The 19,414-nt window shown below is 39.7% G+C and overlaps 1 protein-coding gene and 1 long non-coding RNA gene across 4 annotated transcripts in view; both read left to right on the top strand.

Annotated features, from left to right (window-relative positions):
• Positions 1-11,238, top strand: part of LOC310741499 — an 89,823-nt gene extending 78,585 nt beyond the window's left edge. The window contains exon 2 of the long non-coding RNA XR_014537976.1: positions 10,884-11,238. This is a non-coding gene — a long non-coding RNA (uncharacterized lncRNA). The remainder of the gene's footprint in view (positions 1-10,883) is intronic.
• A 194-nt stretch (positions 11,239-11,432) lies between these two features.
• LOC310741478 (ras-related protein Rab-3C-like) overlaps positions 11,433-19,414 on the top strand; it is a 34,363-nt gene continuing 26,381 nt past the window's right edge. For 2 of the 3 annotated variants that reach the window (XM_083569388.1, XM_083569387.1), the window contains exons 1-2: positions 11,484-11,685; positions 14,474-14,683. In XM_083569388.1, the coding sequence (XP_083425514.1) occupies positions 11,662-11,685; positions 14,474-14,683 (234 nt within the window). In that variant the 5' untranslated portion in view covers positions 11,484-11,661. Of the gene's footprint in view, positions 11,686-14,473; positions 14,684-19,414 lie in introns of all 3 variants that reach the window. The other variant, XM_083569386.1, reaches the window with a different exon arrangement.

Consider the following 19,414-nt stretch of genomic DNA (forward strand, 5'->3'; position numbering starts at 1 on the left):
AATTTGCAATGTCCAAGAACAGATTTACATTTAAATGATTTAAATATGTCTATTAAATACACTATTTGTGTAATATTGATGATTTAGTTAGAGGTTTGTTTTGTTTTAGAAAGACAAAGTCAGGCACAGCAGCAATACATTCAAGGTTTCTTCTAGAAGGAACCATGTCAAAGACAGGTAGATGCAGTACAGTGCAGATAAAAACAATTATTGTCTGTTTAATGTTTTTTATTTTTAAAAAGAGAAATGCTTTTTTTCAGGCTCCTTAACTATAATATAAAGGAACATTTTTATTTTTTAACTTGGAGCTTTTAATACTGGTATTAATATGCTTGTTTGAATAAAATTCAACAGTCAATAAGGGTAAAGAGGTTACAAATATAAGCACTTTACTACGTTATTAAATAAATGATTTATTATTATAATTTTTTTAATCATGGAGTTCATGGATACACTTTATGTAACACTAGCTAAAGGAATCACTAGCTAATACCATTAAGATAAAAATTAATTAATAAATTTTTACAACAGGATGCAAAGTACAGCATTAGTTACTTTTCAAGTGCAAACTGCATAATGCCTACATGCCTTTGATAAGATACTGATTTTAAATCAGTGCAATATCAGATCAGATTGACAGACAATGTAGACTCAAGAACATGTATGTATCTGATAGATCATCAAAAATGTCTTCTATAATATGAGAAACTACCCTATTAATGTCAAACCTTTTATTTAGTCAGAATCTCCAATGCAAATACTGCACTACCTTGAGCTTGAATGAACACAAGGTATTTTTTTCACGACCCTACTTTTTTTCATTACCCTACTACTAAAGGGTAATTATAGCCATCATCTTTTTTACTCATTCTAGACTCGTTCAAGCTGGGGTTTTTTTTTTTACATGAGAAAAACGTTTAGCTTTGAGTTTACCAGTCATTAAAATCACAAAAGCAACATTTTGAACATTTAAAAATAGTACACCACCTAGAGCTGCTTTATTTCTGTCTATAATTTCATCTGCTGTTTAAATCACTGAGGCAAAATTAACTGTGATAAACACCAGAGGTTTCTTCAGATCACTATAATAAGGTAATCTATTGGATTGAGGAATCTTACTCTGTAGCTGTAACATGATTTATTTATTTTTATTTGTTAGTGACCACAAAAAGTTGAATTCAAGTACTGTCAAAATCACCACTGGGCTCAAACTGAAACTGCATGGTTGCTCTTAAATAATCAGGGTGGAAATTAACTATCTTTGGGTGTGTGTTCTTTATGAGCCAATACATTTTTAGCATTTCATATGTCATGAGTCATTAGATGACTCAGTCACACCAATTAACCAAATTGATATCAGCTATGGTTGTGTTTAAACTCTCGCTCAAGAAGATGAAAATGTATGATTTAATTTATGTAACGCTAAAGAATGAAATTTGATGTATGGCTAGAGGGAGATGAATGTGATCCAATTACAAAAATAATGTTTATGACCAAGACAATCACATTATCACTTCATAGCATGAGGCTCTCTGTTTGGAACAAGCTTTATTATGAACACAATATTACTAAACAGACACATCAGCAACTTTTAAATCAATCAGCTGGCACAACGATGTGTTTTCAAAGAGAAGGTCATGTCTCTTGTCTCTCGTAAACTGGAGACATTATAAGCCAGACTTGGGATTGAAAAGCGACAAACCATGACCCGAGCAGGAAGCACCTTCAGGATTTTCTCCTCCAGATCAGCCATCTGACAAGATATGAGATTGTCTGTTAATGAATTCCTGCAGCAGTACATTGATTACATACTAGTAAACACAACAAGTGGAATAAACAACATACAGATCAGTAGCCCACTGCCATCATCAAGCAGACTCAGGAGCAGCAGCTTGTGACTCAGGTGGGCCCAGATACTCATTCCTCTCTGTGGCTAATTGCTTACTCTGAACTGTGGAAGCGTAACTAATAGCACTATCCAACGGTTAAATTACAACATTTAATCACTCTAGCTTGTTCCTTCCACTTTTTTGAAGTAGACGAAGAAAGTCAAAGAAATCTCCTGCATGTTAAGAAATGTACAATTCTAATGAATTACAAACGAATCACAAATAATATACAACAAATCTTCCTTGGGAAATACTATGTTATTTGCTGCTAATTTGGAATTTAAAAAGTAATCCATGATTTCCAGATTTTGTAAGAAGCGGTGGAACTGTGAAAAAGGGGAAATTACTTAGACTAAGATTATTTCATCATAATTAAATTAATGGCTAGCTATGGCAATAGTTAATCATTTTATAGCATCTAATGGCAGTTACCGTATCGTTTCCAGAAGCTATTCATTTACAGCTAGTTTAATTGATACAACTACATACTGCCAACACAACTTCTGGTTTTATGTATATATTGTGTGTACAAACATATCCTACGTTGTAATACAACAGCACAAATATAAAATTGTATAATGGTTTGCACTGCCCCCATGTGGACCATTTATTGCAGTACATAATTGAGCTTCAATATTATTAGGTTTAGAGACAGTGGCATTGACTAAAAGACAGGGGGTGAAGATGGAGGTGTCAGAGTTGCAGATGCTGAGATTTTCATTGGGAGTGATGAGGATGAACAGGATTAGAAATGAGTATATTAGCGGGACCATGCATGTACAATGTTTTGGAGACAAAGTGACAGAGGCACGGATTGAGATGGTTTGGATATGTGCAGAGGAGGGACATGGGGTACATTGGTAGGAGAGTGCTGAGGATGGAGCCACCAGGGAGAAGCAAAAAAAAAGGAAGGACAAGGAGGAGGTTTATGGATGTGGTCAAGGAGGACATGCAGATAGTTGGTTTAAAAGAGGCAGATGTACAGGACAGAGTAGTATAGAGACGAATGATCCGCTGAGGTGTCCCCTTATGGGAACAGCCAAAAGAAGAAGAAGAAGAACATTTCGACAGGTCAGTCTATGTCAAAACAGAACATACTCTAATTATTCCACTGCAAATACCCCGAATGTTTGCTCAAACAAATCTATAGAAATCGAAAAATACCTTCCAGAAATCCTGCTTAACAAATGAGACATGAGTGTGTGGTATTTCCCTACACCATGTTTGGCCTCAAGAGCATGCTAACAGCAAGAAGTTGATCTCGAAGCCTTTGCACTGAAATCCTGCAGAGCATGCTGCAAACACCTATTGTACAACCCAAAAACAGCATGTACATAAACAGTCTGAATTTTATTTTATTTTTGTGGCGCCATCAATATAAAATTTCCTTAATAATTGAAAAAAAAATCTTAAAATGCATTAATGACACCAATTGTCCATCATCTGAGCCCACATCAGCCAGCTGACCACGTCTCCCTTCAACCAACTTCATAACATTCTCAGTCTAAACTTTTGTGGATGGCAAGTATGGCACCTTCAACCAAAATGGCACTTTCCACCCAGGCAGCCAGAACATGGCCCAGAGGCCATGCAGCCCAGAGAAAATGGCCCCTGTTGCAAAAGTAAGGATTTGGTTGTCCCGATAACGATAGAGTAATTTAGAGTTCTGTTTTTGGAGAATAACATTGATAGAGTCCTATATACTGGCTCCAGTTTTTAATGAACTATGCTAAAATGTAGGCTGGATAACTGCATGGCGGTTGTAAACAAACAAACATAAATAAAGACATTTTCTTTATTCAATGCCTTGCAAAAGTATTTAAACTCCCTATCAAATTGTCTCATATTACTGAATCACAAATGATACACTGAAATTTCATTTTTCAATATTTTATTTTAAAACATTTAATTGCTGAAACAATAATTGAATGGTGGCATTGCAATGTTTTTAATATAAAAATTGTGCAAACTGAAAAAAAATATATATACTCGTGCTATGAAAGCTTTAAGTTAACCCTTATGAAAGAAGCTGCCTTAACAAGAATACAATTGGCATCCAAATTGCCAAACCACTGGCATCCACCTGAGAATGTTTGTCAAATTTTTAAAAACCTAATTTTTTAAGGCTCATTGTTAAAGACATTGTAAATCCCATTGCAAGTCTGAAGGAAATGGAGAGCAGAAATTGCAGAAGACAGTTATCATTCGTGTAATGGTTGCTTGTGGTGGCCATCAACTTACTTAGACAAAAACAGGATTTGGTTTAAAAAAAAATAAATAAATCCACAAGTTGGGGGTGTGATGAACAGATGGAGTTGTACATAAAAGAACCCTACTGAACATCAGGGTAAGAAAAGTGGCGGATGAACTGATGCCTACCGTATAAGCCAGTAGGGGCAGTTTTATGATCTGGGGTTGCTGCAGTTGGTCAGTTCTAGGTTCAGCAATGTTTCTGTATGTGCCCAAAGAATAAGGTCAGTTGACTACCTAAATATACTGAATTACCAGGTTATTCCATCAATGGATTTTATCTTACCTGGTGGCACGCATATTCCAAGATGACAATGCCAGGATTCAACGGGCTCAAATTGTGAAAGAGTGGTTGAGGGAGCATGAGATATTTTCACACATGGATTGTTCACCCCAAAGTCCAGACCTTAACACTATTAAGAATCTTTGGGATGTGCTTGAAAAGACTTGTGCAGTGGTCCGACTTTCCCAATACAAGATCTTGGTGAACAATTACTGCAATTCTGGATGGGAATAAATGTTGTGACATTGCAGAAGCTCATTCAAATAAAGCCATGGCGAATGTGTGCAGTAATCAAAACTAAAGGCGGTCCAACAAAATATTATTGTGTGTGACTTTTTTTTTGGACAAGCAGTGTATTAAATTGTAGATTAAATTTCAACTTTCACTTTCTCGTATTTACTCAACTAATGGTAGCAGTCCACCCATTTTTTAGGTATTGGAGAATTGCCACAGGTAGCTCTGTAAATAACAATTAATAATCGTTTGCCGAACCCTTGCATTCAATAACTGCATCTAAAATCCTTCATCCCATATTCATCTTTTAATCTCAAATATATAAATATATATAATTGTCCTTTCTGTTCTAGACACTAAACTTGTGATTGTTGGACTCTGTGGCTTTTTTTTTTTGGGTTGCATTAGGAAGGGCATCCAGCGGAAAACATGTGCGAATTAGAATTGGATACCGGATTGGTCGAGGCCCAGGTTACCACAACCGCCACAGGTATTGTTAGCCAACAGGGTACTGGTGGAAATTGGGATACTGTTGGCCAAAGGAGGAGAAGGAGAGGGGGAAGACGTCTACAGACACAGCAGGGATGGGAGAATTGGAGGAGAGTGGAGGACAGGGTTGGTACTTTAAATGTTGGTTCTATGAATTGTAAAGGGAGAGAGGTAGCTGATATGATGGAGACAAGAAAGATAGACATGTTGTGTGTTCAGGAGACCAAGTGAAAGGGAGTAAGGCCCAGGAACATTGAAGGTGGGTTTAAACTGTTCTATTATGTTGTGGATGGAAAGAGAAATTGTGTAGGGGTGATCCTGAAGAAAGAGTACAGTAAGAGTGTAGTGGAGGTGAAGAGAGTTTCTGATAGGGTTATGAATGTGAGGCTGGAAGCTGAAGGGTTGAATGTCATCAGTGCCTATGCTGCACAAGTGGGTTGTGAGGTAGGAAAAATTCTGGACTGAGTTAGATGAAATGAAGAAGATTGTAACTAGGAAAGAAAGATTGGTGATTGGGGCAGACGTTAATGGTGAAGAGAACAGAGGTGATGAGGAGGTGATTGGTAGATATGGCCTTAAGGAGAGGAATTTGAAAGGGCAGATGGTGGTAGATTTTGCTAACGGATGGAAATGGCAGTGGTAAATACATATTTTAAGAAGAAGGAGGTTCATATGGTGACTTATAAGAGTGGAGGAAGGTGCACAAAGGTTGACAATATTATATGCAGGAGATGCAACCTAAAAGAGATTGGGCATTGTAAGGTGTTGGCAGGGGACAGTGTAGCTAGACAGCATGGGATGGTGGTCTGTAGAATGGCTTTGGAGGTGAAGAAGAAGAGGAGGAGAGTGAGGACTAAAAGAAAAATAAGATGGTGGAAATGAAGGAGGAAGACTGTAGTGTAAGATTCAGGGAAGAGGTCAGACAGGGGGTCGGTGGTGGTGAAGATGTGCTGGATGACTGGGCAACTACTGCAGAAGTGATAAGGGAGAGAGCTAGAAAGGTATTTGGTGTGACATCTGGAAATTGAAAGGAAGACAAAGAGATGTGGTGGTGGAATGAGAAAGTGCAGAAGAGCAGGAGAAAGAGGTTGGCAAAACAGAATCGGGATCAACAGAGAGATGAGAAAAGTAGGCAGGAGTACAAGGAGATGCAGCAGCAGGTGAAGAGGGATGACATACCAGTAGGAGCATGGAGATGTTTAGGAGAGATGGCAGTAGAGTTTTCAACAAGATTAATCAACAAAATTTTGAAAGGTGAGAGGATGCCTAAGGAATGAAGAAAGAGTGTGTTGGTACTGGTTTTCAGGAATAAGGGAGATGTGCAGACCTACAGTAACTACAGGGGAAGTCACAACATGAAGTTGGGAAACTTGGGAAAGAGTAGTGGAAGCCAGGCTAAGGGATGGTATGGTTTTATGCAGAGGAAGCGCATTACAGACGCCATACAATAATCCCCTGCTTCACTGCGGTTCGAATCTCGTGCCCCCGGTTTATTAAAGAGTTGCATTTGCCACATAACTAATTTGTTTTCCTGGACTCTCACGGATAGCACGATAGACCAAAAAACATATAGGGAATTGTTTTTATGGAGTTTTATGTTGAAAAAAAGAAATGTATTAATAAAAAATATAATTATTTATGATAAAATGTACTGTATACATAAAATAGCATTTTTGTGGTGGAGTAGGAACGACAGACTGGTCCAAGGTGAAGGTGGGATTACATCGGCTCTGAGCCCTTTTCTGTTTGCAATGGTGATGGACAGGTTGACAGACGAGGTCAGACAGGAGTCTCAATGGACTATGATGTTTGTGGATGATATTGTGATTTGTGGTGAGAGTAGGGAGCAGGTTGAGAAAAGCCTTGGGAAAAGGTGGAGGTACGCGCTGGAGAGAAGGGGAATGAAAGTCAGTAGGAGTAAGACATAGTACATGTGTGAATGAGAGGGAGGGCATAGGGTGGTGTGGTTGCAGAGAGAAGAGGTGATGAAGGTGGATGAGTTAAGGTGGATAAGTACCTGGGGTCAACAGTAATGGAGAGTGTGTAAGAGAAGCGAAGAAAACAGTGCAGGCAGGGTGGAGTGGGTGGACAAGTGTGGCAGTAGTGGGTTGTGATAGAAGGGTATCTGCAAATGTGAAAGAGGAAGTTTACAGGACTGTGGTGAAACCTGTGATGTTGTATATCGTTAGAAGAATGCTGAGAATGGAGCCACCAGGCAGGAGGAAAAAAGGAAGGCCAAGGAGGAGGTTTATGGGTGTGGTGAGGGAAGACATGCAGGTAGTTTGTTTAAAAGAGGCAGATGTAGAGGACAGAGTAGTATGGAGAGGGATGATCTGCTGTGGTGACCTCTGATGAGAGCAGCCAAAAGAAGAAGAGATTTTATATATATACACTGAACAAAATTATAAACGCAACACTTTTGTTTTTGCCACCATTTTTCATGAGCTGAACTCAAAGATCAAAGATCTTTTCTACGTATGCAAAAAGCCTGTTTCTTTTAAATATTGTTCACAAATCTGTCTAAATCTGTGTTAGTGAGCAAATCCATTCACCTTACATATGTGGCCTATCAAGATGCTGATTAAACAGCATGCTTATTGCACAGGTGTGCCTTAGGCTGGCCACAATAAAAGTCCACTCTAAAATGTGCAGTTTTATCACACAGCACAATGCCACAGATGTTGCAAGTTTTGAGGGAGTGTGCAATTGGCATGCTGACTGCAGGAATGTTTACCAAAACTGTTGCCTGTGAAATTAATGTTAATTTCTCTACCATAAGCCGTCTCCAATGGCGTTTCAGAGAATTTGGCAGTACATCCAACCGGCCTCACAACCGCAGACCACGTGTAACCACACCAGCCCAGGACCTTCACATCCAGCATCTTCAACACCAAGATTGTCTGAGACCAGCCACCCAGAAAGCTCCTGCAACAATCGGTTTGCATAACTGAAGAATTTCTGCTCAAACTGTCAGAAACAGTTTCAGTAAAGCTCATCTGCATGCTTGTTGTCCTCATCGGGGGTCTCACAATGACTGCAATTTCGTCGTCGTAACGGTCTTGATCGGGCAAATGCTTACATTCGATGGCGTCTAGCACTTTGGAGAGGTGTTTTTGTCATGGATGAATCCCGGTTTTCACTGTACAGGGCAGATGGCAAACAGCGTGTATGGTGTCGTGTGGGTGAGTGGTTTGCTGATGTCAACTGTGTGGATCGAGTGGCCTATGTTGGTGGTGGGCTTATGGCAGTGATCCCCAACCTTTTTCCGCAACGAACCGGATTAATGTCAGACAATATTTTCATGGACCGGTTTAATGTCGGACAATTTTTTCACGGAACGGCCTTTAAGGTGTGGCGGATAAATACAACAAAATAAAATGATATTTTCTAAATATAATAATAAACGTAAATCCACTGTGTTGTTTTTTGTTCATTTTGCTAGCTTGGGGGTTTTAATTTAGCGGTAATGTATTGTGTGTTAGCGGTCGGAGCAGCCCCTGTAAGAAGGTAGCGGACGTAGGTAAGACGTGACCGAGGCATCTTCACATGCATCAAGAGTGAGTTATAGACAGATGTGGTGAAGAGAATGCGGTAATTTTCCAAAATAAAACATCGTTCAGAATCAGATAATAAATAAAACAGAAATAATGTAAGTTATGTATTCTTTCTGTGCGGCCCGGTACCAACTGACCCATGGCCCGGGTGTTGGGGACCACTGGCTTATGGTATGGGCAGGTGTATGTTCTTGACAACCAACACAGGTGCATTTATTGATGGCATTTTGAATGCACAGAAATACCGTGACGGCACCATTGCTGTGCCATTCATTCACGACCATCACCTCATGTTGCAGCATGATAATGCACGCCCCTATGTTGCAAGGATCTACAATTTCTGGAAGCTAAAAACATTCCAATTCTTGCATGGCCAGCATACTCACCAGACATGTCACCCATTAAGCATGTTTGGGATGCTCTGGATCGCCGTATACCACAGCATGTTTCAGTTCCTGCCAATATACAGCAACTTCGCACAGCCATTGAAGAGGAGTGGACCAACATTGCACAAGCAGCACTCAACACCCTGATAAACTCTATGTGAAGGAGATTTGATTAAATTAAATTCATTTTTATTTGTATAGCGCTTTTAAGGTCCCCTGGTGGTCTAGTGGTTAAGATGCAGCGCTCTCACCGATGCGACCCAGATTCGATCCCCGGTCAGGGAACCATCCCCAGCCACTCTCAGTGCCGGTCCCAAGCCTGGATAAATTGGGGAGGGTTGCGTTAGGAAGGGCATCCAGCGTAAAACGTGCCAAATCAAACGTGCGGAGGATCCGCTGTGGCGACCCCTAACGGGAGAAGCCGAAAGAAAGTTTTGTATAGCGCTTTTAACAATAAACATTGTCTCAAAGCAGCTTTATACAGATAATGTGGTGATAAAAAATTTATACGTTCTTTAAAAGTGTAAGTTTGTCCCTGATAAGCAAGTCGGTGGCGACTGTGGCAAGGAAAAACTCCCCGAGATGGCATAAGGAAGAAACCTTGAGAGAAACCAGACTCAAGAGGGAACCCATCCTCATCTGGGTTGCCCTGAATGTCCATTTATTGCAGATATACGATGTTGCCGGGTACAGTGATGGTGATCAGAAGCAAACTGTAGATGTGTTGCACTGAATGAGGCAAATGGTGGTCACACCAGATACTGACTGGTTTTCGGACCCCCCCCTTTTTAGAGTGGCCTTTTATTGTGGCCAGCCTAAGGCACACCTGTGCAATAATCATGATGTCCAATCAGCATCTTGATATGCCACACCTGTGAGGCGGATGGATTAACTCGAAAAAGGAGAAGAACTCACTAACACAGATTTAGACAGATTTGTGAACAATATTTGTGAGAAATAGGCATTTTGCGTACATAGAAAAATTCTTAGATATTTTAGTTCAGCTCATACCAGACTGTGTAACAGTTTCTACCCTCAAGCCATCAGGCTTCTCAACACAGAACTGAACTGAACTGAATTGAACTAAACACACACACACACACACACACACACACACACACACACACACACACAAAACTGTGTGACTGACCTGTACAACCCGGACTCAACACACACTCGTACTCACTTCGCCTACCCATGTCTTCAGTACCACTCATATTACATCACTTCATTACCATAAACTGTTTACATGCCGTTTTTGCACATCTTTTCTTAACTTCTGCTATTGTGCTTTTGCACAACATTTTGTTTACATTTTTGCTACTGTTCACTTTGTCTCTTTACAACAGGTTTACTGGCAGACCTATATTGCATTTTGTGTATTTGTCTTGCACTGTTTGTACCAGGTTGCACACATGCCCTTTATGTGGCGAGGACACTTACTAGTCCTTAGCCCTGTGTTTTCTGTTGTCTGTGATTGTTGTATGTAGCACCAGGGTTCAGGAGGATATATATATATATATATATATATATATATATATATATATATATATATATATATATATATATATATATATATAGTCAGCTGACGATTTGTTTGGACACATAGATTTTAAGAAGCTAGGCCTGAACAACTGTAGCAACTCCAGATCACAGCACTGCCCCCACCAGCTTGTACGGTAGGCACAATGCATGATGGGTGCACTGTTTACAGGCCACTCTGTGCAGCTGGTGACGGTTTCTCATCAACGCCTTGGGTGCTTCCATGAAATTCTGGAGTAAGAACGGGAGCTTTGAGGATGGATTGGACTGTAGTTAATGTCAACAGTCTGCTACATTGACTCAGGACTACTTTTCGCTTCTGATCATTATCACTGTACCCCGCAACATTGTATATCTGCAATAAATGGACATTCGGTGCAACCCAGATAAGGATGGGTTCCCTCTTGAGTGTGGTTCCTCTGAAGGTTTCTTCCTTATGCCATCTCGGGGAGTTTTTTCTTGCCACATTCACCACTGGCTCGCTTATCAGGGACAAACTTACTTATAAAGAACATATTCATTTTTTATTACCACATTATCTGTGTAAAGCTGCTTTGAGACAATGTTCATTGTTTAAAAGCGCTATACAAATAAAAATGAATTAAATTGAATAGTTTGTATCTATGTTTGCAGGTAGCACAGGATTGACAGCTCTCACTAACCAATTAAAAACGTCACGTCCGAAATTTCTATTTATACATCTTCAGTAAAATGTACTGTTTCTTAAACAATGCAGATCATGACATTTAAATTGAGACCATTCAGCCCTGATTAAAATTTCTGAAAAAAACAAGCTAAGTGAGTTATAGAATGGCGGAGTACCCTACACCTCCCCTCGTGCTGCGTGCGCAGGAAATGACGCGAAGGCGCTCGGTCGCGTGCCTTGCGCGTGCTCGCCTAATGCGCGTTCTTCTCCCGAGCCTGTAGTAAGAGGAGGAGGAGAGCGCGAGCGCGGCAGCTCCTCACAGGGCACACATCTCCAGCAGGCTTCCATCCCTCTCTTCATCCATCCTTTCCCGAAACGCACTGTAGCAATGCGGCAGGACGGATCCATGCAGGTTTGAGTCTTTGAATTTGTTTGTATTTAGCTTTTTTTTTTTTTTTTGCCTTATTTGCGCGCTCCAGGTGTAGGTTTGTCACAGGGTTATGTTTCTGAATAGATATTTAAAAAGACTCGAGGATGGAAATACGCGCGACTTTCCCGTTTTATAAGATGCAAAATGTAAATAAAATTAAAAATACATTTGGTTTAAATTCTAATACGAACCAGTTTGCAGAAACCACCCAGCTGTAGGGGTAAGGTGGGGGGTTGGGGTTCATGTCACCATCACTTATGTACATATCAGTACGTTTCCCTCACACTATTTAGCTATTTATTATACAAGATTAGGCTTAAAATGATAATATTTACCATTTAACACGTATAATAGCTTCAGTTTAAAATGTAAGCAGCACTATATGAGATCATTTCTGTTTGTCAATAGTGTTTAATCATTTTATAGTACATACATGTGCAGAGTTAGTGTCCATGTAGTGACAAAGAGAAAGACAGAAATATCCAGCAATTATGATCTATATTATTTATGAAAGTATGTTTTGATACAGAAGGAACATCACATCGTCTTCTTATGTTGACTGATTAAATTAACTTAATTTTTTCATATTTGGGACAATTTCCTCTGTCTAGATGCACAATTCACTGAAACATTCTGTACTGAATCATACAGGTAATTACAATATTGTTAAACATAGATAGATAGATAGATAGATAGATAGATAGATAGATAGATAGATAGATAGATAGATAGATAGATAGATAGATAGATAGATACTTTATTCATCCCAATGGGAAATCTATAATACACAATATGGACAAACATGTTGGGACACCTGACTTTTCCAGCCATATGTATCTATTTCTCGAATTACTCTGACAACATTAAAGACACACAGTTGTATAGGATGTCTTTGGATGTGGTAGCATTATATTCTCTCTCCACTTGAACTACTACACTCAAACCAGGTCCAGCATGGCACTGCCCCTGTGCACCAAGCCAGCTTCATGAAGATATAGTTTGCTTGGGTCATCTTGAGTGGCCTGCTATTGAGCTCTGACCTCAACCCTTTAGGATGAATTGAGATGCTGACTGCACCCCAGGTTTTATTTTTATTTTTTCACTATAGATCCTGACCTTACTAATGTCCTAGTGGCTGAATGAGCACAAATCTCTACAAGCACACTCCAAAAACCAGTGGAAAATCTTTCCAGAAGTGTGGAGGTTATAACAACAAATAAGGGTGAAATGTGGAATGGGAGGTACAAGAAGTAGACACAAATCCCATTGCCAGGTGTCCGCATACTTTTGTCCATATAATGTATGTATCATTTCAGGTTTTGTTTTTGAACATAAATATGAAATACACCAAGAACAGGTATTGTCATTTTTATTGCCATGGATCCAAAATCCTTAGTAATATTAACGCTGGACCACCTTTAGCTTTGATTACGCACGCATTCGCCGTGTCATCATTTCGATGAGCTTCTGCAATGTCATATTTTTTCCCATCCAGAGTTGCAGTAATTTTTCACCAAGATCTTGTATTGATTATGGGAGAGTCTGAGTGCTGTGCATATTCTTCAGCACATCCCAAAGATTCTTAATAGGGTTAAGGTCTTGACTCTGTAGTGGCCAATCCATGTGTGAAAATGATGTCTCATGCTCCCTGAGCATCTCTTTCACCATTTGTTCCAGATTTATCCCGGCATTGTCATCTTGGAATATGCTGTGCCATCAAGGAAGAAAATATCCATTGATAGAATAACCTGGTCATTCAGTATATTCAGGTAGTCAGCTGACCTCATTCTTTGGCCACATAACATTGATAAACCTAGACCTGACCAACTGAAGCAACCCCAGATCACAGCACTGCCCCCACCGACTTGTACGGTAGGCACTAGGCATGAAGAGTGCATCAGTTCATCCGCCTCTCTTCTTTCCCTGATGCGCCCATTACTCTGGAACAGGGTAAATCTGAACTCATCAGACCACATGACCTTCTTCCATTGCTCCAGAGTCCAATCTTTAGGCTTGCTAGTATATTGAAGCATTTTTTCCCCGATTAGCCTCACTGATAAGTGGTTTTCTTTAAGCTATACAACTGTTAAGTCCCAGTCCCTTGAGTTTCCTTCTCATTGTGCATGTGGAAATGCTCTTAGTATTACTATTATGATTTGAATTCACCAAACGTTTTTTCCGACCACATTTCTTCCTCAAAGATGATGATTCCCCATTATTTTTCTAGTTTTTATTAATGCTTTAGACAGTTATTAACCCAATTTTGCTAGTTTCAGCAATCTCCTTAGACGTTTTCTTTGCTTGATCTTGATGATGTCTTCTGAAATAGATTAACATCTTTTCCACAAAAGATCTTCTGACATGGTTGTTTAAGAAACGAGAAGCTACTCACTGTATCTATTAGGGGTCAATAACTTGTTGCCAGCTGATACAATCATCCATAAAGTAATTATCCAATAGGAGGCTTTTACCTGTTTGCTTAAATCCAGGTGGTGACTTTTTTTCTGGATGGGCAGTGTACATTAGGTCTAGACATTATACATAACCATGGTATAGAACATTTTACCATTAATATTGTGATTGTCCATGAAGCAAAATTTGAAATTTCTGATTAACAGCTATTTAGTCTAGGAATCTAGTCTAGAACTGAGCTAAGTTCACTAATTTCTGTTTAAAAAAAGAAATTAGAAGCAAATGAAATGGTGTGGATAAAATTGTTAATTTAAAGCTGAATAAAGCCTCACCTCACATGTCTGTCGTCATGACGCAGATGGCTGCGCCGCAGAAAGAGAACGCCGATCAAAACTTTGACTACATGTTTAAACTGCTGATCATCGGAAACAGCAGCGTGGGCAAAACTTCATTCCTCTTCCGCTACGCTGACGACTCGTTCACGTCGGCGTTCGTCAGCACAGTCGGCATCGATTTCAAAGTCAAGACTGTGTATAAGAATGACAAGAGAATTAAGCTGCAGATCTGGGTAAGCAGTGACCTTTTTTAAATACGTCTCGAGTAAGATTTGATTTTTTTCACAATATCTCCTGTTTTTGTACTGTATATAAAAAATCGTATATACTGTGCGGAAAAAAGAAAGCTAGTCACACTTTAAGTCACACAGAGGAAGAATCAGATCACACTTTTAGGTCACGTGTAGGAAAAGCCATTTCACACTTAATGGTCACATGGAGGAAGAAGCAGATCACACTTTTAGGTCACGTGTAAGATGAGGCAGAATACACTTTTGGGTCATGGGATGGAATGCTTGTGTCTGATACAGTATTCTACCTGGTTAACAGTCCTAAGTTTTCTTTGTCATCTAATCATATTTCATGGTGTGCCAAATGTTTAACATTTTTGAAATGCAGGCCAGTTCACCTGGACTCTTCTACTCGAAAACCATGTTTTTGTAATAGATGCAGTATGTTGTTTACCATTGCCTTTCTAAAATATGCAACGCCTTCCATGAAAAAGACGCTGTCTGCATAGAAGCATAAGTTGCTTTTAAACCTGTATATACATTTCAGCATTGATAAGATTAGATTAAACTTTATTGTCATTGTGCAAGGTACATATCCAGAGCCAATGAAATGCAGTTAGCATCTAACCAGAAGTGCATATGTGGCCTATTTACAATAAGTCAAGTTTATTTCTATAGTACTTTTCACAACATACATTGTCTCAAAGCAGATTTTACAGAATTTAACAGTTAAGGTGAACAATGTGTATTTATCCCTGATCAGCAAGCGACTGTGGCAAGGAAAAACTCCCATAGATGTTATGAGGAAGAAACCTTGTGAGGAACCAGACTCGAAAGGGGAACCCATCCTCATTTGGGTGATATCAAGAGTGTGATTATAAATCTTTAAACAATACAGAACACTGGAGAATTTGAACTAACATGAGCATTGAAATGTGTGATTATGAGTTATGTATTTCTATAGTTTAATACAGTCATTTAGGATAATAAAAAGCAGTATGATAAATAAGGGTATGGGTCCATATGTACATAAGGTGCAGTAGGTAATAATATACAGTCAGGTCCATAAATATTGGGACATCAAAACAATTCTAACATTTTTGGCTCTAAACACCACCACAATGGTTTGAAATGAAACGAACAAGTTGTCCTTTAACTGCAGACTGTCCTTTTACATCCAAATCCGGTGAACAGGGTAGGAATTACAACAGTTTGCATATGTGCCCCCCACTTGTTAGGGGCCCAAAAGTAATGGGACAGAATAATAATCATAAATCAAACTTTCATTTTTTTAATACTTGGTTGCAAATCCTTTACAGTCAATTACAGCCTGAAGTCTGGAACGCATAGACATCACCAGACCCTGGGTTTCATCCCTGGTGATGCTCTGCCAGGCCTCTACTGCAACTGTCTTCAGTTCCTGCTTGTTCTTGGGGCATTTTCCCTTCAGTTTTGTCTCTTCAGCAATTGAAATGCATGCTCAATCGGATTCAGGTCAGTTGATTGACTTGGCCATTGCATAACAATCCACTTTTTCCCTTAAAAAACTCAGTTTTTTTGCAGTATGCTTTGGGTCATTGTCCATCTGCATTCTGCTGCATTTGTCAGCAGTCACATCGTCAATAAATACAAGAGAACCAGTTCCATTGGCAGCCATACATGCCCACGCCATGACACTACCACCACCATGCTTCACTGATGAGGTGGTATGCTTAGGATCATAAGCAGTTCCTTTCCTTCTTCATACTCTTCTCTTCCCATCACTCTGGTACAAGATGATCTTGGTCTCATCTGTCCATAGGATGTTGTTCCAGAACTGTGGAGGCTTTTTTAGAATTTGTTTGGCAAACTCTAATCAGGCCTTCCTGTTTTTGAGGCTCACCAATGGTTTACATCTTGTGGTGAACCCTCTGTATTCACGCTGGTGAAGTCTTCTCTTGATTGTTGACTTTGACACACATACACCTACCTTCTGGAGAGTGTTCTTAATCTAGCCAACTGTTGTGAAGGGTGTTTTCTTCACCAGGGAAAGAATTCTTCGGTCATCCACCACAGTTGTTTTCTGTGGTCTTCCGGGTCTTTTGGTGTTGCTGAGCTCACCAGTGCGTTAATTCTTTTTAAGAATGTTCCAAACAGTTGTTTTGGCCACGCCTCATGTTTTTGCTCTCTCTCTGATGGGTTTGTTTTGTTTTTTTAGCCTAATGATGGCTTGCTTCACTGTTAGTGACAGCTCTTTGGATCTCATCTTGGAGAGTTAAAAGCAACAGATTCCAAATGCAAATAGCACACTTGAAATGAACTTTGGACCCTTTTATCTGCTCATTGTAATTGGTATAATGAGGGAATAACACACACCTGGCCATGGAAGAGCTGAGAAGCCAATTGGCCCATTACTTTCTTTTCATTTCAAATCCATTGTGGTGGTAAATAGAGCCAAAAATGTTAGAATGGTGTCGATGTCCCAATATTTATGGACCTGACTGTATGTATATTTAGTTATTTACAATATACTGTGCAAAGACTGTGCATAGATGTCAGGAGAAATCATGCTCAAATGACATAAAATAGTTATTTACAAGTATGAATGTTGTATGATACAGTATATACAGAATAAAAATGGGTGGAATATACAGTAGTGTGGTGATAAACAAGTTATGGATGGTGCAAAAATGCATAGTGGGTAAGCAGTGCAAAAAAGAAAAACCCACAGAAAGTGACAATGCAAGAGTGCATTTTGACATTGTATGATGATCAGCTGTTCGGTGCAGTAACAGCCACAGGAAAAAAGCTATACTTCACTTCACGCTTCACTTAGGCACCTGTAGCATCTGCCCGATAGGAGAAGGGTCAAGAGTCCATGATTAAGGTGAGAGATATCTTTGATAATGCCTCTGATCAGGCCTACCACCACGGTGTCATCTGTGAAATTTACAATGCTGTTTAAGGCATAGGCAGGTACGGTGGTCATGGGTGAAAAGGGACTATAGGAATCCCAATGCTGAAGGTGAGACTGGAGGAGGTGACAGTGTTCAGTTGGACAGACTGTGGTCTGTTTGTAAGGATGTCCAGGGTCCAGTTGCAGAGATGTGTGCTAATGCCAGGCTGTTTCAGCTTCACGATTAGCTTGTAAAGGCTAACAGTGTTAAAAGCTAAGCTGAAATCAACAAATATCCTGGCATAAGTGTCGGGGTTGTCCGGGTAAATCAGGGCAGAATGAAGCATTTCATTGGTGCTTTTCCAGATGTTCAAGCCGCTCATTAATGCGCCCGCATACTATCAGAGATGCAGGCTTTTTGAGCACTGATAACACACTGGATGGTTCCCCTGCTCTTTAGTCCAGAGGAGGCCGCATCCATGGTTTCTAGAAAGAATTTCAAATTTTAATTTGTATGACCACAGAAATGTTTTCCACTTTGCCTAGATCCACAAACACACAATGCAACTCCTTCTGACCTTCTCTATTCTTCTCCATCAACATTTTCAAAGCAAATAATGCGTCTGTGGTGCCCTTTCTCGGCATGAAACCACACTGTTGCTCACAGATGGTCACCTCTTCTCTCAGCCTGGCTTCCACTACATAACTTCATGGTGTGACTGAGCAACTTAATTCCCCTGTAGTTACTGCAGGTCTGCACATCTCCCTTATTCTTAAAAAAAAGTAACAGCACACTCCTTCTCCATTCCTCAGGCATCCTCTCACCTTCAAAAATCTTGTTAGACATTCTTGTTAAAAACTAAACTGCCATCTCTCCTAAACATCTCCACGCTTCTACTGGTATGTCATCTGGTCCAACCGACTTCCCACTCTTCATCCTCTTAATCGCTGCTCTCACTTCCTCCTTACTAATCCTATCCACTTCCTGCTTCACCATCACCACACCATTCCACCTCTTTCTTTTTCCTCGTTCATCAGCTGCTCAAAATATTCCCTCCATCTTCTCAACACACTCTCCTTACTAGCGAACACATTTCCATCCTTTATTGCTCTAACTTGTAGGACACATCCCAATCAGTACAAATCCTTTTCTTCTACCTTAGTGCCCAACTTCTTATACAGCTCCTTAAATGCCTTTTCCTTTGCTTTTTTCCACATCCCTCTGTACTTGCTAGCAATAAGTACTGCTAAATATTTGTATTCATGTACGAACAAAAGTGTGCTTTTTTTCTGGTGGAAATACTAATTAAACGTGTTTTTCCTGGCCTTGATTTACAACATGCTTTTACTGCATCTTAGTGCAAGCTGATATGGCAGAACTGATTCCTTGTCTTTTCCTACCAGTCTGACTAATCCATATGGAAAGGGTTACAGCCTGAGCTCAGCCCAAATGAATCACTAAAAGGATTCTGGGAAGTGACTTGCTGTAACATCATTCGTGGAGACATTAGACTGATTGGCTGTCGTGAACACTTTTAATCAAGACTGTGTCCTCCTTGCAGCTTATTGTCAGAGATTATTCACGCACATCATATTCAGCTGTCTTAGCTTCTGAGATGATTTCAAGGTTATTAATGAAAACCTGATTGAAAACATTAAAGAAATTTGTTCAATAAATAAAACCTAATTAAGTTCGATTACCACTTACTACTGTAGCTGTTGGTAATATTCCTCTATCACTAAACAAAATCCTCTGGATCAGCATACGATTAGCAGCTTTGTGCCACATTAATACTTTTAGAGCAGGTTTTCTCATACAGTGATAATTAGACTGTGTAATAGATTAATGTCGGATGTTA

The sequence above is a fragment of the Silurus aristotelis genome (genome assembly GCF_946808225.1).
Source record: "Silurus aristotelis genome assembly, chromosome: 18".
NCBI lineage: Eukaryota > Metazoa > Chordata > Actinopteri > Siluriformes > Siluridae > Silurus > Silurus aristotelis.